Here is a 27217-nt window from a genome sequence, read left to right on the forward strand (position 1 = left end):
AACAAGCATAAGCTAAAGATGGCTGCAATACAGGCCTGGCAGAGCATCACCAGAGAAGACACCCAGCAACTGGTGATGTCCATGAATCGCAGACTTCAAGCAGTCATTGCATGCAAAGGATATGCAACAAAATACTAAACACCACTACTTTCATTTACATGACATTGCTGTGTCCCAAACATTATGGTGCCCTGAAATGGGGGGACTATGTATAAGCACTGCTGTAATTTCTACATGGTGAAACCAAAATGTATAAAAATGGCCTTTTTAAAAATCTGACAATGTGCACTTTAACCACATGTGATTTTTTTCTATTACAAATCTCAAATTGTGGAGTACAGAGGCAAATAAATAGATGATGGGTCGTTGTCCCAAACATTATGGAGGGCACTGTATGTGCCTATCATGAGATCATAATGGTTAAGATCCATATCCCTCCATGTCCATCAATATATGCCTATCCAAACACCACTATCGAATCTGCTGCCCCCCCCCCCCCGTGAATATTTAAGCACGATGTGAATATTTAAGCAAATTAGTTTGGCACTCACCTCAGTTAGGACCCCAGCATTAATAAAACAATTGCTCGCCTTCCTTGAGATTATGCTCGGTAATATTTTGGCCGTCATTTTACAAGGGAAATCACTGGTTCGCTCAGGATATGGAGGAAAGTAGTTTGTTACAACCCCCCCACCCCACCAAAATAAACGTGGAAATGCAAAATAAATGCAAATTCGTAAAGCAAGAGACATGAATTATAAAACTGAAAACAAATTTAACTGCTTCAGACATCAGTAGTTTATTGTATGCTCAGTCCAACACATTCAAAAAGAAAATCAAATATGAAGACTTACCACCTGCAACACCTGTTACTACTGTGTTCTAACAGCGTAAGATGGCCAAACACAGATCAGCTTCTGAAGATGGCAAACTATTTATCCTCCACAATACCCACACAAGCCAAGGTGGTAAAAGCCCATCCTACTGGCAAAATAATGGAATGATATTGCTCTGTAATGTAACAGATAAATCAGCTAGTGCCACCCAGTAATACATGTCCTTAGCTGAAAGTCTACAAAAAAAACTTTGCTTTGGGGGTATCGAGTGCTTTGGGAAACAGGGAACCAGGACAACAGTGCAGAATAAAAATCCAGTGAACAAATCACCGGCGAGAAAGCACATTCTGATGTTACCAGATTCGGATTGTTTGACCAATGTTTGTTTGACAGTGTGAAGCAAGCCAGATCAAAAAGCATGGCTCATCTGCCTTTTCCTCAGGTTAAGTCAACTTGTATCCAACACTTTCTGGAAAAAATACTTCTCTCTCTTCCCCCCCCCCCCCCTTCTCCAAAGTGGTGTGAATGGGATTGAAGGTAAACGTCGGTGAGGTGTAGCAATTAGCTCAGCAGGAATTACGGTCAACTACTTTGACAATGACATTGTGCAAATGATACTGAAAGTTCTACGTCCGGGGCCAGGGTTTCAAATATATCGGCGGGTCTGCGGAGATGTTTAACCCTTCCTTGCCCGATGGAAACTTCAAGTACAATGTTTCCAGGCCACACTGATAGATGTGATGTAGACATCGCTTTTGGGTGGGGGGGTTTAAACAAGATTGAAAACATAAAAAAACTGTTAATGTATCCCAGAATTTGAGAAATAGTGCAAGACTACCATCAAACAAGGAAGACGTCAGAAATGTCCAAACAAAATCAAAACCAACAGACACAATTATCCTTTCAATCAACACCGAGAAACAAGTAAACTTCACTGCGTTTCTCTGCTGGTTTTGCTCAACAGTCAACAAGTGACAGCTTCGAGGCCGTGCATGTAAACAAATTTCTGCTTCCAAAACCACTGCGCTACTGATAAATGTGCATTGTTGCGAGAAGCGGTGACTTAAATCATACCCCCACTGGTTGGCAGCAGTTTCCACCCGCACCAAGCTAACTTGCACTGGTGTCTAACGCGCGCACACACACGCGCGCTCACGTTCCCCCTCATGCAAGCGGGCCGGGGCCGAGCGACAGGGCGGTAGGAAGAGTACGCAAAGCTGCAGAGTTTGGGTCGAAGCTGCAGTATCCTTGATGTCGGCGGCCAACCCGTTTCTCACTCAGAAAGAACCTGCAACAATCATCGTTAAGCTTTTGCATAACGTAGCTTTCCCTCGAGTTTCATACGAAATCACATCGATGCCCGCCCACCGTTAAATAACCATTTATGCGGGGAAAGTGTGGCCGTAACCATGCTTTTTTCTTTTGCATATCTTTCATAAAAGTAACAGTAATGGGAATTTAATTTTACACACTTAATTTTCCAATGTAAAACACAAAACGCAGGCAAAACCAACCACTTGGTTGCAGGAATGGTATAAAAACAGCTAGGAACAGGTGAACAGGAGATTGTGCAATTTACTTTGCTCTTTAATACTTCTGATTCCCCCCCGCGCCCACACACAGCAAGGATGCTGCTGCTTAGTTGCATCTTTGCGTTTCATCAACATACTAGTGATTCCGTAAGTTATTACAGCTGTCGGGCTTTGCACTGAGCAAGAGTACAATCCATACAAGAATTGCCAGCAAGTCTGGAGTGACGTATCAATAGAAGGCACCATCATGCTCTTTACACTTTGAAAGAACGGGGAAAAAAAACAGTAACAGTTCGCTATGATTTTCCGCTGCACATTCACAAACTGCACAGACCGAGGGGGAAGGAGAGAACCGGTGTCACGAAGCGAGGCATCCCTGTATCGCAGTGGGGGTAAGATAGAAAAAACTGGAGAATAAGCCGCCAAGCTCAGGGCTGTAAATCCGAGTTCACAATTGCTTCTGTTTTTATCAATTTTTAGTTCAAGAAAAAAAAAAAAAACCCATCTCAAGTCAGAAACTGTTTCAAACATAGACTGTTACGGGCAAACAGATGTGGGGAAAAACAGCAGTCACAGCAGGTAATAAGATTCAAAGACCACATCTGGTTAGACATCCTTCCTGGTCAAGGCGGGACAGTGGTGGACTTCCACCCGTCCTCTCCTGCAGTTGGCATGGCAAAATGATGTTCTAAGAGTACTATTAGTGCATTATGATGAGTGCATGAACACAAGTTCTTGAGCCAAGTATTTCTAAAAGGAAAAATACCAAGGCGAGCTTCTTCAATTGCATCAATTTGTTTTCCTCAGCAGAAACTGGGCATAAACTTGACACATTTATGAAATAAAGCAGTCAAGTTGCAAAGACCACAAGGTTGTTGGGTTTTTTTTTCCAAATATATAAACGGGCAAATCTTCAGACCTTTAAAATGGGTTCCAATCAATTTGAAGCCATTCACTCTGTTTTCCAAGTCTTTAGACAATGGTTTTCCTTTTTTTTTTTTGTTGCTTAAATCCTGTTCCAAAAAGAGGGAGAATGATCAACCGGTAAAAAGAAGGCTGCTTTCACAAAGAAATGAGAGAAAAAAAAAAAAACAGGCCGTGTCACATTCCAAAGCCAAAATTAACAAAAATTAAATGAAGAGGGTGGAGTCACCAGCGAGGTATCAGGAACGGCCAAGCCTTAACGACGTGGCCCAGCAAAGCGGCCTTCACCGGACAAGCCCCCCCGGCCGGTGCCGGGGCCCGACTTCAGCGCCATGCCACCCCTGGGCGGCGGCCCCCGGGAGTCACGGTCCCGCATCATCCCTCCGCCGATCATGCCGCGCGGCCCCGAGCCTCGGTCGCTGCGACGGGTGTCCCTGCGGTCGTCCCCGCCGCCTCCTCTCCGCTCCCCCTCCCGGAACGCCCGCGTCTTCTTCTCCTCCACGTTTAGGCGGACCTCTCCGCGGAACATGACCGGCTGCGGGCACAGAGCTCAGGGTTAGCGGCGGGACGCTGAGTTCACCACACATCACCTCCTCATTCCCCGTTAGCTTTCAGTCTGTCGGGAAACACCAATGCCCAGACTCGCGGGCTTGGCAGCTTGAGTTACAAGGGGTGTTGGACAGGCTGGCACTGCTTGCTTTAGAGCCTCAGAGGCTGAGGGGTGACCTGATTCAGGTGTAAAGGATCATAAGGGGCATGGATAGAGTGAACTCTCAGTCTTTTTCGCCCAAGGTAAAGCATGCTAAAGCACAAGGGCAGAGGTTAAGGTGGGAGGGGAGATTTAAGGGGCATATGGACTTGGAACATAGCACAAGTACAGCACAAGATCACCCTTCATGTAAAAATAAGTTATCCCTCACCTTCCTACTAAATTACTCCCCCTCTCACCTTTTTTAGATTTAGAGATACAGTGCGGAAACAGGCCCTTCGGCCCACCAGGTCCGCGCCGCCCAGCGATCCCCGCACATTAACACTATCCTACACACCCTAGGGGGAATTTTTACATTTGCCCAGCCAATTAACCTACAAACCTGTACGTCTATGGAGTGTGGGAGGAAACCGAAGATCTCGGAGAAAACCCACGCAGGTCACGGGGAGAACGTACAAACAGACGGCGCCCGTAGTCGGGATGGAACCCGGGTCTCCAGCGCTGCATTCGCTGTAAGGCAGCAACTCTACCGCTGCGCCACCGTGCCGCAACCTTAAGCCCATTGTCGATTCCTCTACTCTGGGCACCAGACTCTGCATTTATCTGATCTATTCCTCTCATGATTTTGTACACCTCTACAGGATCACTCCTCCTTGGCTCCAAGGAATAAAGTCCTAGTCTGCTCAACCTCTCCCCTATAGGTCAGGCCCCAGAGATCTGGCAACATCCTCATAAATCTTCGGAGCACCCTTTTAAGCCTGGCAACATTTTGGTGACCAAAACTGAACACAATACCCTAAATATGGCCTCACCAATGTTGTATAAAACTGCAACATGACCTCCCAACTTCTATACTCGATACTGACTGACTGATGAAGGCCAATGTGCCCAATTTTTTTTTGACCACCCTATCTATTTGTGATGCCACTTTCAAGGAACTATGTACCCGCAAGCCTACGACCCTCTGCTCTACAGCACGCACTGCAATTTTTGACACCCATCTTCACTTTCTACAATACCTCCCATTTTCGTGTCATCTGCAAACTTGCTAAAGTTATAATCACGTTGTTGCTAGTCTTGGTTACTTATTCACTGGATACAGGTCCTGCTGCCAAGGTGAAGATTTGTCTCCTTTGCTTTGCCAGCAGTTCAATCACATACGCATCGAGCATTTCGGGAGACATCCAGTCCTTCAGCCCAACTGGTCCATGCCAACCAAGGTGCCCCATCTAAGCTAGTCCCATTTGCCCGAGCGTGGCCCATATCCCCCTGAGCCCTTCCTATCCATGTACCTTTCCAAATGTAAGCCAGATGGGTTTTCAGGACAGTCTGCAAATTTCATGCCCTCCTTTAGTTTTCTTTATTCTAATTTATTTCAGTTGAATTTCAGCATCAGAGATATAGCGCGGAAACAAGCCCTTCGGCCCACCGAGCCCGTGCCAACCACCAATCACCCCTTACACTACCCTACACGCTAGGGACAATTTGTAATTTACCAAAGCCAATTAACCTACTTTAGAGCGTGGGAGGAAACCAGACACCTGGAGAAAACTGACGGAGAGAGCAGACAGCACCAGTAGTCGGGATTGAACCTGGGTCTTTGGCACACTGGGTGAGGCAACAACTCTGCCGTTGCACCACTGTGCCGCCCTCGTTTCTTTGCAGATGCTCCCCGCCTTCCGATGCTTCGACTTGTGATATTTCAACTTTGCGATGGTGCAAATGGCAGTGACCCGTGGGGAGCCGCTGCTCACTTCTGGCCACGTGATCAGGTGCACTAAATGCATTTACACCTACCATATTTTCAGTTTGCGATGGGTTTCTCAGAACGTAAGCCCATCGTAAGTTGAGGAGCACCTGTATTCTAGTTTATTTAAGATGAATTTAAGCTCCACAGCATGAAGAAGGGTCTGGACCTGAAACGTCACCCATTCCTTCCCTCAACAGATGCTGCCTGACCCGCTGAGTTACTCCAGCACTCTGTGTCCATGTTCTCCACAGATGCTGCCTGACCCGCTGAGTTACTCCAGCACTCTGTGTCCATGTTCTCCAGAGATGCTGCCTGAGCCGCTGAGTTACTCCAGCACTCTGTGTCCATGTTCTCCAGAGATGCTGCCTGAGCCGCTGAGTTACTCCAGCACTCTGTGTCCATCCACAGCATGACTGCTGGGTGTGGAGTTTATGGGGGCGGGTGAATTGTCTGGGTCACTGGTAGTGGGAGACAAGCACTCTACGTTTCCCACGCCTTTGTCACTGGTGACTGGACATCACCAGCACGGCAGTGGCTGCAAAGCACATTTGGATCTCACAGGAATGAAGCCACGCTGTCCGGTGGTCATTACCTTGGCACTCAGGATCCTCTGGACTGGATCAGGATCATCAAACACCACGAAGCCAAAGTTTGGCAGCTTGCCTCCACTGCTCTTTGTGTTGATACGAAGCTCCACCACATTGCCAAAACCTACCCAGGAGAAACAACAAACAGATTAAAATGTCAAACATTGCAACCAGACTCCTTCACTGGGAACAAACAATCCACCGGACCAACTTTAGACACAGCGTGGAAACAGGCCCTTCTGCCCACCGAGTCCGCACTGACCAGTGATTATTCCCGTACTCGCGCACTATCCAACACACTCGGGACAATTTACAAAAGCCAATTAACCTACAAACCTGCAGGTGTTTTGGAATGTGGGAGGAAACCGGAACACCCGGAGAAAACCCACGTGGTCACAGCTAGAACATGCAAACTCCGTATAGACAGCACCCGTCAGGATCGAACCCAGGTTTCTGATGTGCGGGGCAGCAACTCTGCCTGCTGCACCACTGCGCCAGCCTGAACTCAACGGGTCAGGCAGCATCTCTGGAGAACACGGACACAGAGTGCTGGAGTAACTCAGCGGGTCTGGCAGCATCTCTGGAGAACATGGACACAGAGTGCTGGAGTAACTCAGCGGGTCAGGCAGCATCTCTGGAGAACATGGACACAGAGTGCTGGAGTAACTCAGCAGGGTCAGGCAGCATGTCTGCAGAACATGGACAGGTGACTTTTCCCGTTGGGACCCTTCAAATTGTTGAAGAGAGGTCGTGACCGGAAACGTTATCTATCCATGTTCTGCAGACCCGCTGAGTTACTCCAGCAGTGTCCTATTTTGTAAACCAACACCTGCAGTACCTTTTTTCCACTGAGTAATTGATAAACAACGCACAATGATTTGATTACCAGGGCAGGCAATGTGGCCCCAGCAGGTAATGGGCAAATTAATTGGATTGGACTGCTCACCGACGCAGCAAGTATATTAATTGCTTTACCTGCGCGCGATGCACAAAGGATTATGTGATGTTTGGACTGCTGTAAACGTGATGCAGCCTGGCCAGTTTACAGCAGTCATAGAACCAGTGTCAGCATTTTTAGGTTTAAGCTTTGTTATACATGCTATTCGATCAGATGATATTATACATATGTACAATCAGATCAAACTCAACTGGCTGGAGCAAAGGGGAAGATAGAGTGCAGAATATAGTTCTCAACCTATTGTGTACGGGTTTGGTCTCCTAGCTTGAGGAAGGACATCCTTGTAATTGAGGCAGTGCAGCAAAGGTTCACGAGATTGATCCCTGGAATGGTGGGACTGTCATATGAGGAAAGATTGAAAAGACTAGGCTTGTATTCACTGGAGTTTAGAAGGATGAGAGGGGTTCTTATAGAGACGTATAAAATTATAAAGGGACTGGACAAGCTAGATGCAAGAAAAATGTTCCCAATGTTGGGGGAGTCCAGAACCAGGGTCCAGTCTAAGAATAAAGGGGAGGCCATTTAAAACTGAGGTGAGAAGGAACTTTTTCACCCAGAGTTGTGAATTTGTGGAATTCTCTGCCACAGAGGGCTGTGGAGGCCAAATCACTGGATGAATTTAAGAGAGTTAGATAAAGCTCTGGGGGCTTGTGGAATCAAGGGATATGGGGAGAAGTTGAGCACGGGATGATCTCAGCCATGATCACAATGAATGGCGGTGCTGGCTCGAAGGGCCGAATGGCCTCCTCCTGCACCTATTTTTATCTATCTAACATTGTAGCGCATCAGTTCCACAGACAAAGTCCAATGTCCGCAATGGGGTAGAGGTGAATGGGACAGTACCCTAGCTTATGGAAGGGCCGTTCAGAAACCTGAAGGGAAGAAGCTGTTCCCAGGTCTGGTGGCGTGCACTTGCAAGCCTCTATTTTTTTTAAACTTATTAGGTGACCTATGAAGATCTAAATTTTGGGAACTCTGGGGCAGCGATTACATTGCGACAATACAAGTAAAATCAAAAGCAAGCAGATGACCAAAATAGATCAAAATAAAGAAGGCTGCAGCATATTAGTGTGGATGGGACATGCTGGCAGCCGTGGGCAAGTTGGGCCACAGGCCCTGTATCCACGCTGTATCACTATGAAAGATCATGGTTGCCAGTGAGTTATCATAGAAAATAAGTACAGTAGGAGGCCATTTGGCCCTTCGAGCCAGCACTGCCATTCATTGTGATCATGGCTGATCATCCACAATCAGCAACCCGTGCCTGCCTTCTCCCCATATCCCTTGATTCCGCTAGCCCCCAGAGCTCTATCTAACTCTCTTTTAAATCCATCCGGTGAATTGGCCTCCACTGCCTTCTGTGGCAGAGAATTCCACAAATTCACAACTCCCTGGGTGAAAAAGCTTTTTCTCACCTCAGTTTTAAATGCCCTCCCCATTATTCTTAGACTGTGGCTCCTGGTTCTGGACTCCCACAACATTGGGAACATTTTTCCTGCATCTAGCTTATTGAGTCCTTTTATAATTTTGTACGTCTCCATAAGATCCCCTCTCATCCTTCTAAACTCCAGTGAATACAAGCCCAGTCTTTCCAATCTCTCCTCGTATATCAGTCCCACCATCCCGGCGATTAACCTGGTGAACCTACGCCGCACTGCCTCAATAGCAAGGACGTCCTTCCTCAAATTAGGAGACCAAAACTGCACACAATACTCCAGATGCAGTCTCACCAGGGCCCTGTACAACTGCAGAAGGACCTTTTCACTCCCATACTCAGTTAGTCTCCCTTGGGCTTAAATCTCTGTCCAGTTAACGCAGAGGGTTCCCCTTTGGGATCTTGATAATCACTCTCGGTTACTCACTCATGAAGAAATCCTTCAGTTCATTTTCATCGATGTCGTGAGGCAGGTTGCCGACAAAGAGCTGGTGGCTGTCTGGGTATCGGATGATCCGCCTGTTCTCCACCTCGCCGCCATCCACATCTCCCCGAACTGCAACATAAAGGCCATCTCTCAATGCAATTGCAGGGCTGGTTTCAGCCTCCAACAAGCAGTAGAGTTACAGAGCAGTGGCAGCACGGTGGCGCAGCGGTAGAGTTGCGGCCTCGCAGCGCCAGAGACCCAGGTTTGATCCTGATTAGAGTGCTAGTGGTAGAGCTACTGCCTTACAGCGCCGGAGACTCGGGTTCCATCCCGACTAAGGGCGCTGTCTATACGGAGTTTGTACGTTCTCCCCGTGACCTGTGCGGGTTTTACTCCGAGATCTTCGGTTTCCTCCCACACTCCAAAGTCGTACAGGATGTAGGTTAATTGGCTTAGTGTGAATGTAAAATTGTCCCTGGTGGGTGTAGGATAGTGTTAATGTGCGGGGATCGCTGGTGGGCGCGGACTCGGTGGGCCGAAGGGCCTGTTTCCGCGCTGTATCTCTAAAACTAAAAACTAAACTAAAACCGCCACACCCGGCAGCACTTTCTCCCTGTGACCGTGTGGGTTTTCTCCAGGTGCTCTGGTTTCCTCCCACACTCCAACAAACTAGGTTAATTGGCTTCTATAAATTGTCCCTGGTGCGTGGGATAGAGCTATTGTATTGGGGGGGTTTGGGGGCAGACTCAGGGGGCTGTCCACACAGTCTCTCTAGTCTAGAGGGGCAAATTATTTTAAAATATAGAAATAATGCAATGGCTAAAATACTCTTGCATCTACCCGTGCCTTCCTACAGTGCACACTCCCATATTTGCATGCCCTTACCATTATGGACTTCAGGAGCAATAGCAAAGAGGGTATAATTGGAAGGTGAGAGAGACAAAGTTTAAAGGAGACGTTTGGGACAAGCTTTGTTTTTTATACACGCACACACACACACATTGTAGTGTGCCTGGAACGTGCCGCCGGGTGTGGCGGTTTTAATTTAGTTTTTAGTTTTAGAGATACAGCGCGGAAACAGGCCCTTCGGCCCACCGGGTCCGCGCCGACCAGCGACCCCCGCACGTTAACACTGTCCTATACCCACCAGGGACAATTTTACATTCATACTAAGCCAATTAACCTACAAACCTGCACGTCTTTGGAGTGTGGGAGGAAACCGAAGATCTCGGAGAAAACCCGCGCAGGTCACGGGGAGAACGTACAAACTCCGTACAGACAGCACCCGTAGTTGGGATGGAACCCGGGTCTCCGGCGCTGTGAGGCAGTAGCTCTACCGCTAGGCCACTGGTCTGTGGTGGTGGTGGCACGAACCGTGGGAGCCGAAGGTTCTGTTCTTGCACTGTACTGTTTTATGTGCTAAGCACCTCAGTGGCTGCAAAGACTTGAAGGCTACTCTATTAATGAGTCATTATTTTGGCAGTCAGGATTCTCTGCACCTAGGCGGCTTCAAACTTGGAGGTCAAACATTTACAGCCATGTGTACAAGTGCAGGGCAGGATATAGGGACTATGAAAATTATGCATGTAGCAGCCTCACAGGCTGATAAGACTCCGACAACACACAAAAGATCAATTATATATGAAATATGCATAAATTGCACATAAATTTGACAAGAAAGTGATAAGAAAAAGATTATGGAGATTTACAGCACAGGAGCGTAGGTGGATGAGGGGAGATCTTATATCATGAGAGGAATAGATCGGGTAGATGCACAGAGACTTTTACCCAGAGCAGGGAAATCGAGGACCAGAGGACATAGGTTCAAGGTGAAGGGGAAAAGATTTAATAGGAATCCGAGAGGTACCTTTTTCACACAAAGGGTGGTGGGTGTATGGAACAAGCTGCCAGAGGAGGTAGCTGAGGCTGGGACTATCCCATCGTTTAAGAAACAGTTGGACAGGTACATGGATCGTACAGGTTTGGAGGGTTATGGACCAAGCACAGGCAAGTGGGACTAGTGTAGCTGGGACATGTTAGTTGGTGTAGGCGAGTTGGGCCGAAGGGCCTGTTTCCATGCTGTGTCACTCTATGACTCTATAACAGGCCGTTCAGCCCACCTAGTCCATACCAAACACGATGGGTTAGTCCCATTTGCCTGCATTTGGTCCATATATCCCTCTAAATCCTTCTTTTCTAAATATCTGTCCAAGTGTCTTTTAAAAGCTGAGATTGTAGTTACCTCTGCAGATTCCACCGGCATTACTGCACAAAATGGAAGTGGAAAACGTCAATGGCAGTGCAAGAGGTGGCGCGTGCTGTTCTGTTGCTGAGGACAGGTCAGGTAAGGAGGGCGTCCCCACCCTCTGCACACAACCACTCGGCTCCGTCACTCCAACGTTGAGTGCCCAGTTCCAGCACTGCAACCTTGCTGTCCCCTCTCATTACCACCACACTGGGCACCAGCAAGTGTTAAATCAGCCACTACGAACCTTCCTGGAAACAGAAGACGATATCTTTGCCGTCTTGTAGAAACAAAGAACTGCAGATACTGGTTTATCCCAAAGATAGACACAAAGTGCTGGAGTAACTCAGCGGGTCAGGCAGCATCTCTGGAGAACATGGACACAGAGCGCTGGAGTAACTCAGCGGGTCAGGCAGCATCTCTGGAGAAAAGGGTTAGGGGATGTCCTGGGTCGTGACCTTTTAGATTTTAGTTTAGTTTAGAGATACAGCGCGGAATCAGGCCCTTTCGGCCCACCGGGTCCGCGCCGCCCAGCGATCCCCGGATATTAACACTATCCTACACCCACTAGGGACAATTTTTACATTTACCAAGCCAATTAACCTACAAACCTGCACGTCTTTGGAGTGTGGGAGGAAACCGAAGATCTCGGAGAAAACCCACGCAGGTCACGGGGAGAACGTACAAACTCCGTACAGACAGCACCCGTAGTCAGGATGGAACCCGGGTCTCTGGCGCTGCATTCACTGTAAGGCAGCAACTCCACCGCTGCGCCACCGTGACCGCCCTCCATGTACCTCTTTGCCATCTTGTGGAAATAAAGAACTGCAGATGCTGATTTATACCAAAGATAGACACAAAATGCTGGAGTAACTCAGTGGGACAGGCAGCATCTCTGGACAACATGGACACAGAGTGCTGGAGTAACTCAGCGGGTCAGGCAGCATCTCTGGAGAAAAGGGATAGGGGATGTCTTGGTTTGTGACCCTTCTTCAGATTGTTTCAGGTCGGGACCCTTGTTCAGTCTCTAGGGTTTTTGTAAACCAGTCAACTGCAGTTCCTGGTGTCTCGGCAATGCTCTGCCTTGTGTTCCCACTCCCCTCTCAATTCTCACCTTCACCTCGCCAGGGTACCAGGGAAACAGCTGCATCCAAGGTTTTCATTGCACTTGTCCCTCTGCCTATATCAGGATGGTAAAACCATGATTGGCTAGCCACATGCTCCCCTTTCACAGGCATCTACCACTAACTTGCTACAGTTTTGCTCCAGCTTTGAGAGTTCAGGCTACGATGTCCAGCTCAGTATTTCCCCGATACTGATGATGTTCTGAAAGTACAGGTCCGATTTTATTTTCCCAGCAACTGAAATCTTGCCCCTCCTTTAATCCGGACAAAAATCCGGGCGAGGCGTCCGATCTGAACCTCGCCGGGTCTTCCGCGCCGATCGGAAGGCGGGTGGCTTTTGCCCCCTGCGGCCCGAGCTCTGGAACTCTGGGCCAGTAGATCTGTTTCCATGGCCAATCTCGTGGCCAACTTTGCGGGCTGGTGTCTCCCCCCCCCCCCCCCCCTCCCAACCGCCAGGTCCTGATCCCTGCTGGCCCGGCAAAATGGATAAGCCCGAAGAGTTCTGGGAGCATGAGTGTCGGTGAATATCAGTAGTGGATCTGTCCACATTGTATGACTCTAATAACTCTAAGTGGCTCAAACACCATTATTGTATTGGCCTCCACCACCACCCTGAGCAGCACGGTGAAAGCACGCACCACTCTGTTTAAATAAAACATGTTGAACACTCTTGGTACACCTCCGGTATCCCCGCAGAGCATAATATGTGTGTGTATTACAAATTCAAGTTAAAGTGTCAGTCCTAATAATAATTTTCAAACACAAGGGATTTAATAGGAATCTGAAGGGTAACTTTTCATACAGAGGGTGGTGGGTGTATGGAACAAGCTGCCAGAGGAGGCAGTTGAGGCTGGGACTATCCCAACGTTTAAGAAACAGTTAGACAGGTACATGGATAGGACAGGTTTGGAGGGTTAAGCACAGGCAAGCGGGACTAGTGTGGCTAGTACATGTTGGCCGGTGTGGGCAAGTTGGGCCGAAGGTCCTGTTTCCACACTGTATCACTCTATGACAAGATCAGAGGGGGGGGCATGGCAATGCAGAACTCAAAATGTTTTAACAAATTGGAGGACCTCAAATGAAAGGACACTTTTACCAGGGTGAAAATATCAAAAACTGGAGGCCATGGCTTTATGATGGGGGGGCGGTTAAAAGGAGATGTGCGGGGTTTTATTTAAACAGAATGGTGGGTGCTTTTAACGTGCTGCTCAGGGTGGTGGTGGAGGCAGATACAATTGTGGTGTTTAAGCCACTTAGAGTCATACATCATGGAAACAGTCCCTTCGGACCAACTTGCCAACATGTTCCAGCTGCTCTAACCATATAACCATATAACAACTACAGCACGGAAACAGGCCCGTTCGGCCCTTCCAGTCCACGCCGACCACTCTCTCTGACCTAGTCTCATCTACCTGCACTCAGACCATAACCCTCTAATCCCCTCTTATCCATATACCTATCCAATTTACTCTTAAATAATAAAATCGAGCCTGCCTCCACCACTTCCACCGGAAGCCCATTCCATACAGCCACCACCCTCTGAGTAAAGAAGTTACCCCTCATGTTACCCCTAAACATTTGTCCCTCAATTCTGAAGCTATGTCCCCTTGTTGAAATCTTCCCCACTCTCAAAGGGAAAAGCCTACCCACGTCAACTCTGTCCGTCCCTCTCAAAATTTTAAAAACCTCTATCAAGTCCCCCCTCAACCTTCTACGCTCCAAAGAATAAAGACCCAACCTGTTCAACCTCTCTCTGTAGCTTAAGTGCTGAAACCCAGGCAACATTCTAGTAAATCTCCTCTGTACCCTCTCCATTTTGTCGACATCCTTCCTATAACTCTAGTTCCATCTCCCCACTTTTTGTCCATATCCATCCAAACCTGTCTTATCTATGTACCTGTCTAACTGTTTCTTAAACGTTTGGATAGTCCCTGTGTCAACTACCTCCTCTGGCAGCTTTTTCCTTACACCTACCACCCTTTGTGCAAAAAGGTTACCCCTCAGATTCCCATTAAATCTTTTCCCCAATGAACCTACAAACCTGTACACCGTTGAAATGTGGGAGAAAACCGGATCACCCAGAGAAAACTCACATGGTCACAGGGAGAATGAATATACAAACTCCTTGTAGACAGCGCCCATAGTCAGGATCTAACCCGGGTCTCCGGCGCTAAGAGGCCGCAACTCTACCGCTGTGGTCTGGCTTCAACTGAGCACCAAAATCACAAGCACTTCATCTTCAGCGGCAGAAGAAACTCGCGTTCACAAGAGCCGGCAGACCAGCGAGGTGGGCATCATAGGTTAAACTGAAATGAAAGCCACTATAACCCACACCCGAACCAACAAACTGGCACTGCTTTTGTGTTGCTTGTGCACTGATCTCAGCAGTTTCGTTTATGGCCGCATGAACCGAGGTACAGCGAAAAGCTTTTTTCGTTGCGCGCTTTACGTAGTCAGCGGAGACTATACGCGATTATAATCAAGCCGCCCAGAGTGTACAGATCCTGCCAGGTTACGGGCAGAAGCTCTCGGTTCTGATACCACCCTCTCTCTCTGCGCCCTCTTCCACTTCGCTCGCTGTGATGTCACGAAGGAAGGCTCACCTGTTCTGGGCCCACGTGGGACAAAGCCGATCCGCTCTCGAGGACGCTGGTCCCTGGGCCGAGGGGGCTGAGACTGGGTCTCGCTTCTCCCTTCAGCTCTTGGCTGCAATTATGTTTGAGGAAGGAAGGGGGGCGGGAGGAAGGAGGGGGTAATGGAAAGAGAATAAAAAGAAAGTGAAGTTGCTACAATGGTTCAATGGTTCAAAAACACACACACAATTTCTCAAAGAGAACTCATCCCTCTCGTATCTTAGTTCAGTGACCGAGAACATTTAACAGTTTCCACTCCCTGGCTGAAGAAGTCACCGCCCTGGTTTTTTTTTTTTTGGTTTTTTTTTTTTTTGCTGGCTGACATTATTACTTCATCGAGCGTTTGCGCTACGAGCTAGCAATAACTAACACAAACATCTCTGCTCATCATTTACTTTTAAAATATAGTTACCTAACCCAAATTGATAAACAGACAGAATTTCTCAGCTTTTCTTTTGAAGAAAAGCAATAAAAAATATCTTAATAAGCAGGTCCATTCACAGATTACCTGTGAGGCTGGTGCTTTAACAACATGGGCAGGAATTCCAGAGGAAGCAACTGTACCACTAGGAGGCAGGTTTTTACTGGTCACTGAGGCCCAGGAGAAAGCCTGCAGAGAATGCAACACATACCTATGCTACTAACAGGTAACAAGCATTCCCTCAAATACAAAAAATCCTCAGCCTGTGATTAGGGTAAGATTTTAGTCATGCACCTTATTGGTGATAATTACGCTGGGAAATTGCATTTAACATTTCTAGATATATATGCAATGGAGGTCAAATTTAAACTACAACTTACCCGATTTCACCTTGTGTAACTATGGTTCATTAGGAAACATTGACTAACCTGTACAAAGTTGTGTTTGTGTTTTTTGAAGCCCTGTCTGCATTTTAGCTACAAGTGCACTTCTATCTTTAAATTTGACAATGATCTACAAAGATAGGGAAAGCCTAAGCCTAATAGGATAACCTAAGTGAAGAAGATGACTGGTGCTAACCTTGGGCGGTTCTTGGGGCTGAGAAGTGGGTTCCACCGGAGCGGGCGACGGAGCTTTCTCCTCCAACGCCACCGCCGCGTTCTCCACCAGCTCCGGCGCGGGCTTTACCTCCTCGGCTTTCGATTCGGGCTCGGGTTCTGGCTCTGCGGCTGGCTCCTCCAGCGACTCCTCCACACCGTTACTGTGGACCGAAGCAAATTTAAGACTGGCACGACTTTAGCACACAGACTCCTGCGCGTGTGTCCCCACCTCAACGTACGGCAGCTGCAATGGCACGCGCGGATGGGAGAGGCGATGTACGCAAAATACAAAAGGGCATACATTTGCTACAATCAGTCTCAAATCAGCACAAAGGCACGGAATCAATTGTCAGCAGAGAAGGTTGCTGAGTAAATAACAGAGACACAGAATGCCTCACCATACTACCTTCCAACTCAGTTCTACACTGAGTGTTAGAAGCAGGATTGAGCCCCTGGCTGGGGAAAGAGGCCGAGGAGTCAAGAACTTAGAGAAATGGATTTAAAGTTAAATGGTGAACAAAAAAAATGAGAGGAAAGGAAAAGCTAGTGGTGAACCATCTAAAATCTCCGCTCTTATGTAGGATGGTACAGCGGTAGAGTTGCTGCCTCACAGCTCCAGAGACCCGGGTTCCATCCTGACCACAGGTGCTGTCTGTACGGAGTTTGTACGTTCTCCCCGTGACCTGCGTGGGTTTTCCCTTGGGTGCCCCGGTTTCCTCCCGCTTTGTATAGACGTACTGATTTGTAGATTAATTGACTTTGGTAAAAATTGTAAATTGCCCCTAGTGTGTGTAGGATAGGGCTAGTAAACGGGGATCACTGGTCGACGCGGACTCGTGGGCCAAAGGGCCTGTTTCCACGCTGCATCTCTGAACTAATCTAAGCTAAACGGCATGGAGATAGAAACAACGAGCAGTTTAAAAAAGTAGAGTACCCATGGTGCAGTGATCCTCCAGTGTAGTGACCGAGGGCTGGAAAGTGCAATTAATCTCACTGAACTTTAAGACTATCAATGAATTGTGGTGGGATAGAGCATGAGTCACAGCAGACAGACCTGCTACTCAAGGTGGAAAGGTCCAACACTAGAGCGCACAGCTATAAGGCAAGAGGGGGAAGGTTCAATGGAGTTGTGCGCTTTCAAGCCATTTAATTGCTTTCCAATGCAATAATGATCGTTATGCTGTGACTTACAATGTTGAAGGTTTTTACCTGACAGGGTGAGACTCATAGTAAGTATTGTTCGTGTTTTCCTGCACGGGTTCAGGAGAGAGTTGTGGCTCTTCCGGCTCCTCCTCGACTTCCTCTTCAGACTCTAAAAAAGTGCAGGGGAATTAAAGAGATGAACTCGTCTAGACCGACGTCAAAACTGATGTGAGAGAAAGACTCACTGTCATGCTTTCAGGTGTGACACTCAGACATCTTTAAACATTCAAAAAACTAAAATGACAACTAATTTTCAACCATTCGTTTCAGGATCAAGTGGTTGCCACAAAGACAATTCTTCACTCGGGGCGATGTGTTTAGAATCCTCAACACCAGACAGCTGTGGGTGCCTGCTCCTGTGGGAGCTGGAATGATTCCTCATTGTGGAACACTGCCCTCTTGACCAGCATTGATTATATCGTGTACTTGAGTTATCATAACAGTTCACACTTGCAGGGGCTTCCAATTCTTTGTCACCAGTTCCATCTCTCACTCTCCTTTCCCCCCCTCCCCCCCTCCGTGACCCCCATTGGCGCAGCAGTAGAGTTGCCGCCTTACAGCGAATGCAGCGCCGGACACCCAGGTTCGATCCCGACTACGGGCGCTGTCTTTACGGAGTTTGTATGTTCCCCGTGACCTGCGTGGGTTTTCTCCGAGACCTTTGGTTGTCTCCCACACTCCAAAGACGTATAGGTTTGTAGGTTAATTGGCTTGGTAAATGGTGTAGGATAGTGTTAACGTGCGGGGATCGCTGGTCGGCGCGGACCCGATGGGCCGAAAGGGCCTGTTTCCACACTGTATCTCTAAACTAAACTAGATGAAGCATCTGAAACCAAATGAGACTATTCACCACCTTGAAGGTATCACAAAAAGCTGCAGTAACTCAGCAGGTCAGGCAGCATCTCAGGAGAGACGGAATGGGCCACTTTTCGGGTCGAGACCCTTCTTCAGACTGAAGAAGGGTCACGACCCGAAACGTCACCCATTCCTTCTCTCCTGAGGTGCTGCCTGACCTGCTGAGTTACTCCAGCTCGTTGAGATACCTTCGATTTGCACCAGCATCTGCAGTTATTTTCCTACACAACTATTCACCACCTTGCCCGTTTGTCCGAGAGATGAACTTCACACACATCCTTGGCCATCATCTCTATCGTCCAGCCTCAGCTCACCTGTTGCCAAAACTGTCATAGATGCCCTTGTTAGCTCAACACTCCATTATCCTACTGCACCCCTGGTCAGCTTCAACCACTCTCAGTACATCTGATGGCATGCATCAGTAAATCTACAGCCCTGCAGCTTATTAATGTACACACCACTGTTAACTTATCACTCATGTGGTCACTGCCCAATTCAATAAATCTTGACTTTAATATGCACATTCATATTTTCAAATAGACTTGCTTTCTCTGTCTCTTTAACTTCCAGCATGATACCTTTTGTGCCTGCAATTTTGGGCTCCGTCTCTTTTCCAAATCTATTTCTGTCCCGCCGCTGACAGCTGTGACTTCAAGTTCCACGAACTATTCTGGAATTCCCTAAAAATATCTCTCGTCTTTAAGACACGGAGGAACCCGCGCTCAGACTTTTCGACGGGCTCGTGGACATGGAAGGGATATGGATAACGTGCAAGCAGATAAGAGTTGGTCTTGGCATCGAGTAGGAGACTGAAGAAGGGGGCCGACCCAAGGCGTCACCGATCCTTTTCCACCAGAGATGATGCCTGACCCACTGAGTTACTCCAGCACATTGTGTCCGTCTTTGGTCTTGGCATCATGTTCGGCGTTGGAATTGTGGGCCGAAGGGCCAGCTCCTGTGCTGTACGGTGTTGCTCGTAGCTTGTGATCAAACCTTGTTGAATACACTGCCATGAGGTATCGTGCTATATATATAAAAAATTATTCTTGGTATAACTATGTGCCGACAAAAGTAGTCAGGCACAACAGAGGTGGTTGGATGCCTTTGAGGAGCCAGGAGAGGAGTTGGAAGGCGAGAGGACAAAAAAGAAGACTTAACAGATTGGAAGGAGGATAAAGACAGAAAAACTAAGGGGGAAGGGGCCAGGATCAAGAATGGAAGCAAGCACAAGGTGAGGCAAATGCACGATCATGTATGGGAGGAGCACGGTAAAAGGAAGGCTGCAAAGGCAGGGAGCGGGCCTGGGATGGAGGGATGAGAGGCAGCTGGCTACAGCAGTGCTGCTGCCAGGTCGAGTACACCACAGCCTCAGTTACCTTGTTGAATTCAGGTGGTTTAAATATTGATCAGGGGAATGTTCCAAAGTACTGATTAGTTTAGTTTAGAGATGCAACATGGGAACAGGTGCTTCGGCCCAGCTTGCCCATGCCGACCAAGGTGCCCCATCTACACTAGTCCTACCAACCCACATTATGCCCATATCCCACTGGCCTTCCTATCCATGTACCTGTCCAAATGTTTTTATAGTAGCCGTCTCATCTACCTCCTCTGGCAGCTCGTTCCATATACCCACCACCATTTGTGTGAAAAAAGTGCCCTTTAAATCTTTCCCCTCATCTAAAACCTGTGTCCTCTTGATTCTTGATTCTCCTACTCTGGGTAAAAGAGTCTGTGCATTCATGTTTCCTATTCCCTCAAGATCGAAACTGAACACTACTCCAAATGTGGCCTTACAAACGTCTTGGACAACTGTAACATAACATCTCAACTTCTATTCTCAAAACCTTTACTGATGAAGGCAAATGTACCGAAAGCCTTCTTGACCAACCTGTCTACCTGTGATACCGCTTCAAGGAACTATGTACCTGCACTCCTCGACCCTTCTGCTTTACAACACTCCCCCAGGTCGTGCCATTTACTGTGAAGGTCCTGCCCTGGTTTGACGCAAGGCCTGCATTTATCTGCATTAAATTCCATTAACCATTCCTCACCCCCACTTGCCCAGCTGATCATGATCCTGTTGTAATTTTATAGATATGCAGGAAATGGAGGGAAATTGATTATATGCAGGCAGACAAGAGTTTGTCTCAGCATCACGTTCTGCACAAACATTGTGGGCTAAAGGGCCTGTTCCTGTGCTGTTCTGTCCTGCGTTCCTGACACACAGCTCTCTTGCCATTCCTGAATAGACAGCAGGCAAAAGCTGGAATGCTGCAGTCCCTGAAAAGGCAACTGGGCCTGGCCATTACTACTTTGTCAAGGTGGACGGACTCTGTCTGTACCTTCAGCATCATCGGAAATGGCACAGGGTTTGATCTGCATGTTGACGTGGAACTGCGGATACCAGGCGAGCCTCTCCTGGAAACCATGCAGGCCGTGACACAAACAGACCAAATAATTGACCCAACTCCAGCTTCTAAATAACAAACAGTTCTCATTTGCAACCGCATTCCAACGTGAAAATCAATTAGTTTTTGTTTATGCCAAACTGAAAATATTTCAGCCTGCAGCACATTGCTTGTGTACACTTGCAACCTCTTACCTTCTTCCAGTTCAGCGTCGGAGTCAAACACTTCATCCTGGTAGCGGAATATATCATTGTGGACGTAGAATTTGTTTGGAACAGAACCCTGTGTTTTTGAAAAGAACAAAAGTTAGCCTCCGTCAACAGCTTTAGCAGCTCTGCTGAAGTTGGGCAGCAATAATACAATCCACTGCACTCGGACAACCCGCTCTCCACCCTGGGCCAACGCAACTTTACAAACCAAATCCCAACCTGTGCCAATGTAAACACCAGCAAAGCAATCAAACATATTAACACTCGGTAAAAACTATTTTAAAAACTAAAAACTAACACTGGAGGCACTGAGTGCCGTTAATGAAAGGCTGAACATCGATTGCAGTGCAGAATAGCGGAAGTGGCGGCGCCTAACGGCTGCGGCTCGCTAGCAGTCTGTTCGTCTTTTTTCCTTTTTTTTGTTGTGTGTCGGTGTTGGGATGGTTTTTTTTTTTTTTTGGTTGTGTGTGTGTGGGGGGTGGGGGGATGGTGGTGGGGGGGTGGGGGAAACCTTTCTCTTTTAGGTCTCTTCCTCACGGCCGCGGGGCCTAACATCGCCCGGTGCGGCTCGGCCGCTGGACTTAACATCGCCCGGTGCGGCTCGGCCGCAGGGCCTAACATCGCCCGGTGCGGCTCGGCTGCGGGACTTAGCTGCGCACGGCTCGGTCGCGGGGCCTTCCACCGCCCGGTTCGGCCGCGAGACGTCTCAGCGCCCGGTGCGACTCGGCCGCGGGGACTTCCATCCCCTTGCGGGGACTGTGTGGGTCGGTCGAGGACGAGCTGTCTGTCCGTGGGCGTGGGGAAGAGAGTGGAAGTTTTGTTGCCTCCATCACAGTGAGGGGGTGTTTGGAGTCACTGTGATGGACGTTTGTGTTGGGGTCATGTGTCTTGTGTTCTTTTTTGTGTGTGACTGCTATGTAGTTTCGTTCGGTACCTTGGTACCGAATGACAAATAAAGCTCTGTTGAACTGTTGAAAGTGCTGCAATAATCTGGTATTAGTTTAGACAATAGACAATAGGTGCAGGAGGAGGCCATTCGGCCCTTCGAGCCAGCACCGCCATTCAATGTGATCATGGCTGATCATTCTCAATCAGTACCCTGTTCCTGCCTTCTCCCCATACCCTCTGACTCCGCTATCCTTAAGAGCTCTATCTAGCTTTATTAGAGTCATAGCACTAAAAGAGCGGGGAAACAGACGCTTCGGCCCAAATTGCCCATGCCGGCCAACATGCCCCAGCTACGCTAGCCCCACCTGCCTGCTTTTGGCCTATATCTCTCTAAGCCTTCCCTATTCCAAGTACCTGTCTAAATGTTTCTGAAACGTTGCAATAGTACGTGCCTCAACTACCTCCTCCAGCAGCTCGTTCCACACACCCACCAGCTTTTGTGTAAAAGAGTTACCCCCCTCAGCTTCCCGTTACATCTCTCCCCCCCCCCCCCCATGAACTTATGATCTCTGGTTTTTGATTCCCCTACTCTGGGCAAAAGACTGTGCATTCACCCAATTTATTCCTCTCATGAATTTGTACACCTCCATAAGATAAGATTATTGTCACATGCACCAAGACACAGTGAAACATGGAAACATAGAAAATAGGTGCAGGAGGAGGCCATTTGGCCCTTCGAGCCAGCACCACCATTTATTGTGATCATGGCTGATCATCCACAATCAGTAACCCGTGCCTGCCTTCACCCCATATCCCTTGATTCCGTTAGTCCTTAGAGCTCTATCTAACTCTCTTTTAAATTCATCCAGTGAATTGGCCTCCACTGCCTTCTGTGGCAGAGAATTCCACAAATTCACAACTCTGGGTGAAAAAGTTTCTTCTCACCTCAGTTTTAAATGGCCTCCCCTTTATTCTTAGATTGTGCCCCCTGGTTCTGGACTCCCCCAACATTGGGAACATTTTTCCTGCATCTAGCTTGTCCAGTCCTTTTATAATTTTATACGTCTCTATAAGATCCCCTCTCATCCTTCGAAACTCCAGTGAATACAAGCCCAGTCTTTCCAATCTTTCCTCATATGACAGTTCCGCCATCCCGGGGATTAACCTGGTGAACCTTTTATCTGTTCATTAGCATTCAAAACATTGCTTTCTCATGGTACCTGGGTACACATGACAAGAATAAAGATGAACCTATCCTTCTAAACATTTCCGAGCTCTCATATCCCATATCCCTCTAAACTATGTAGACTTTTAAATGGCCTCCCCTTTATTCTTAGACTGTGGCCCCTGGTTCTGGACTCCCCCAACATTGGGAACATTTTTCCTGCGTCTAGCTTGTCCAGTCCTTTTATAATTTTAGAGGTCCTTGTAACACTTTGCGCGTAATCCGATTCTTGACTGTATCGCAACGTCAGAAAGCAAGTGATTATTTTTCTACATAAAACAGCATACCTCTGGTGCCAAGACAAAGGTCTGCATGAATTTCCTCATTGGCTGACCGTTATTTGACAGCTCGCCCATCACCTGCACAACCACTCCATCACTGAGGGTGGCGTGTGCATCCACATGGCGAATCTTGGTGTGGCAGTCGCTGAACTGAAGGGTCATCACCTTCTTGTGGATCTCCTGCGACAACAAGGCCCCAGAGAGTTTTACTATCAATGTGCCCCAAACACAGAAGAAAAGAAAGTCTTATCGATAAAATAAACTGCAGGTTAATACGCAAAAGGACACGGGCGCGGGGATCCAAGTACGTGATTCATTAACGGCTTCAGCGATTATTTTTGCAAGATCACGGAAGAGGGAAAGAAAATGGACCATGGAAACAGAGTGTTACATCAGCTACAAGGACATCAGAAAGAAAGATGTATCCATACTGACACACACAGTAGTGAATTATGTTCCATTTCCTAGTGTTTACAAAGGCATGTCTTCAATGGGGGAAGCCAAACCAATTCATACTGCAACGATACTGAATTAATATTGATACTGAATGAAGTGATACCGAATGATAATGATACACAATGTCTGAAGACAGGTCCCGACCCGAAACATCACCTGTCCATGTTCTCCAGAGATGCTGCCTAACCTGCTGAGTTACTCCAGCACTCTGTGTCCATGTTCTCCAGAGATGCTGGCCGAGCCGCTGAGTTACTCCAGCACTCTGTGTCCATGTTCTTCAGAGATGCTGCCTGACCCGCTGAGTTACTCCAGCACTCTGTGTCCATGTTCTCCAGAGATGCTGCCTGAGCCGCTGAGTTACTCCAGCACTTTGTGTCTACCTTTGGCATAAACCACGATCTGCAGTTCATTTTTATTAATCATACTACAATGAACTTAAAAGCAAATCTGCTCAGTGCACCAGTGTTTTACATTAACAAATTCCAAACTATTCCATTGCTGCATGACATTTTAATAATAATCAGTCAAAAAATAAATCACAAATACTTACAGCCTGCCCATAAACTGCTTCTGTGGGCTTCCCACTGCCATCCAAACCACCATGAACATAAGAGGAGGTCCTACCATAAAACCTGTAGGCAGAATCATTGCAAGTGAGGCAAACCAATCATTGGCAATCCTTCAGTTAAAGAACAGCACATTTAAGTTAGAATCTCAATGAAAAACCACATTAATACTGGAATTTAGCTCATTTGATGTTCAATCAAGAGGTGGTCGCTGCAGCTCTTGTCCAATGCATGGAGCTGAGGATAGACACAAAGTGCTGGAGTAACTCAAGCAGGTCAGGCAGCATCTCTGGAGAACATGGATAGATGACATTTGGGGTCGGAACCCTTCTTCAGACTAACCCAAAACCACCTATCCATTTTCTCCAGATGCTGCCTGGCCTGCTGAGTTACTCCAGCATTTTGTGTCTATCTTTTGGTATAAACCAGCATCTACAGTTCTTTTTATTGCATGGAGCTGAAGTGTTGTTTAACAGAACCCGTTTACAGCCATTGGCAAGTTAACACACAAATCTCATTAAAGAGAACACATCCCCTTGCTGACGGTTATTCGGCTACAATCATATCATATCATATATATACAGCCGGAAACAGGCCTTTCCGGCCCTCCAAGTCCGTGCCGCCCAGTGATCCCCGCACATTAACACTATCCTACACCCACTAAGGACAATTTTTTTTACATTTACCCAGCCAATTAACCCACAAACCGGCACGTCTTTGGAGTGTGGGAGCAAACTGAAGATCTCGGAGAAAACCCACGCAGGTCACGGGGAGAACGTACAAACTCCATACGGACAGCACCCGTAGCCGGGATGGAACCTGGGTCTCCGGCGCTGCATTCGCTGTAAAGGCAGCAACTCTACGGCTGCGCCACCGTGACCGCCCAAAATATGAATCAAGTGAAGGCCAGTCCCTCTTCCTGCACTATCAGTCGTCATTAAACCTGCATCCTATACCCCCACCAGGGATGCTACATTGGAGCGACCCTAACTCCACCTGGACTGCTTGCACTCTCATGAGACAAACAGCTTCTACAAACTAATACCAATGCTCCATATCTGAGGTAAAACAAAATGCTCGAAATCCACAGCAGCCTCTGCAGAAACAGGAACATTTTTCAGCAGTTTTTTCCTTTTAGCTCTTCATGGAACCCAGGGCATGGCTCGTCTATTGAAGACACGAGGAACCTGCAGATGTTGGTTTACAAAAAAAGACTCAAAGTTCTGGAGACTAACTCAGTGGGTCAGGCAACATCTCTGGAGAATGTGGAGAGGTGAAGTTGCTTTGGATATATTGTCATTCTTCCAACACCAATTGGAATGTAACCCTTCATCTTACCTCACAATGAACTAGTATGAACAGGTGATCAATGGTTGGCATGGACTCAGCAGGCAAAGGCCCCGATTCCCTGCAGTAGCATCTCTAAACGAGACACAATCGTGGACAATCTTATTTATGGATGGGTGCAAAATGGTCAGCCCTGCACATGCATTCTAAAACTGGCAAGCAGGAATAAGACAGCCACACACTTTAGCTAGAGAGAATGCAAAGAGAGGAGGAAGGAATTGCTCAGTAAAAACTCCTCTTAAACATACATGGAGTAAGCAGAAGATAAATAAAGAACAGCTCATGCATTTGTCTTCAGGCATTAACGCAAAGCAGCTGGACAAACAGTACTGGAAGTCAGTACCAAGCAGTACATCACTGTTCATTTGGCCAGGGGTGCTCTCGGAGAGCACCAGGCCGGGACACGTCCGCCGTGCAGCGGACCCGACTCACCCATCGTGTTTGTGAGGCGGCCTCAAGCCACCGGCGTTAATGGGAACCGCCCCGCCAAGAACGAGGAGTGACCAAAAGGGAGGTGGTCCAGGGTCAGCAATGGAGGGATCCGGTGTGGGTGGGTTCTGCTGCCATGTGAGGTGGCAGGCAGTAGATAGGACTGTTAGGTCTTTTTTAACTTTGTTGGCGCAAAAACGCGCCAACACTTGTGTACTGCCTCGGTTGTACGTAAAGCAAAGCATTTCACTGTGACAATAAAGTATCGTTCATTAAACAGATCACAAATCTGTTCGTGTAATGAACAATTTCTCAGGGAGAGCTGCAATTGTGACTGGTCATTGTAGGGGTATTTACAGTACATCAATTTGAAATTGCATCTGTGGGGGGTGCTTGTGTTTGTTGGTCGGTGGGCCGAAGGGCCTGTTTCTGCGCTGTATCTCTAAATCTAAATCTAAATCATAGTAGTTGACCCAGAGATGCAGGTTTGATCCTGACTACGGATGCTGTCTCCACGGAGTCTGCACGTTCTCCCTGTGACTGTGTGGGTTTTCTCCTGGTGCTCCGGTTTCCTCCCACACTCCAAAGACATACAGGTCTGTCTGTAGGTTAATTGGCTTTGGTAAAATTGCGAAAGTGTCCCTAGTGTATGGGGTAATCGCTGGTCGGTGCAGTCCCGGAGGGCCAAAGGGCCCATTTCCGCACTATATCTCTAAAGCAGTGCAGAATATCAGAACCCACATACAAAACTAAAGATTGACATTATAAACTTGTACCTTCTCGATCATGGATTATGTAATATGTGCAATAAATTCCAAATAACAAGGTAGCACAGAATTAGCTGGCCAGCTACTGAGAACAGAATTTATGTGGGCCAACAGGAGACAGAGCGGAGACAGTCTTGGCAAATATTAACTGATATTCATAAACCAAGCGAAGAAATTAAAAAAATATTGAGAGAACAGTATCAAAAATCTTGCTCATGGTACAAATCAACCGCTCTCTTTGACATTGGTCAAGCAAAGTTTTGTTTAGAAATGCAGCATAGAAACAGGCCTTCAGCCCACGAGTGTAAGAAAATAACTGCAGATGCTGGTACAAATCGAAGGTATTTATTCACAAAATGCTGGAGTAACTCAGCAGGTCAGGCAGCATCTCAGCAGAGAAGGA

General features: G+C 47.5%; 1 protein-coding gene across 3 annotated transcripts in view; it reads right to left on the reverse strand.

Moving 5' to 3' along the window:
* Positions 1-788: 788 nt before the first annotated feature.
* The window catches only part of g3bp2a (G3BP stress granule assembly factor 2a), a 42444-nt gene continuing 16015 nt past the window's right edge, over positions 789-27217 (reverse strand). For 2 of the 3 annotated variants that reach the window (XM_078407611.1, XM_078407593.1), the window contains 10 exons: positions 24256-24337; positions 23256-23429; positions 20841-20928; positions 17390-17492; positions 16161-16341; positions 15669-15770; positions 15131-15233; positions 9159-9287; positions 6344-6462; positions 789-3827 (listed from right to left, as the gene is read on the reverse strand). In XM_078407611.1, the coding sequence (XP_078263737.1) occupies positions 3549-3827; positions 6344-6462; positions 9159-9287; positions 15131-15233; positions 15669-15770; positions 16161-16341; positions 17390-17492; positions 20841-20928; positions 23256-23429; positions 24256-24337 (1360 nt within the window). In that variant the 3' untranslated portion in view covers positions 789-3548. The remainder of the gene's footprint in view (positions 3828-6343; positions 6463-9158; positions 9288-15130; positions 15234-15668; positions 15771-16160; positions 16342-17389; positions 17493-20840; positions 20929-23255; positions 23430-24255; positions 24338-27217) is intronic. The other variant, XM_078407602.1, reaches the window with a different exon arrangement.

This window comes from Rhinoraja longicauda, chromosome 1 (genome assembly GCF_053455715.1).
Source record: "Rhinoraja longicauda isolate Sanriku21f chromosome 1, sRhiLon1.1, whole genome shotgun sequence".
Classification (NCBI taxonomy): domain Eukaryota; kingdom Metazoa; phylum Chordata; class Chondrichthyes; order Rajiformes; family Arhynchobatidae; genus Rhinoraja; species Rhinoraja longicauda.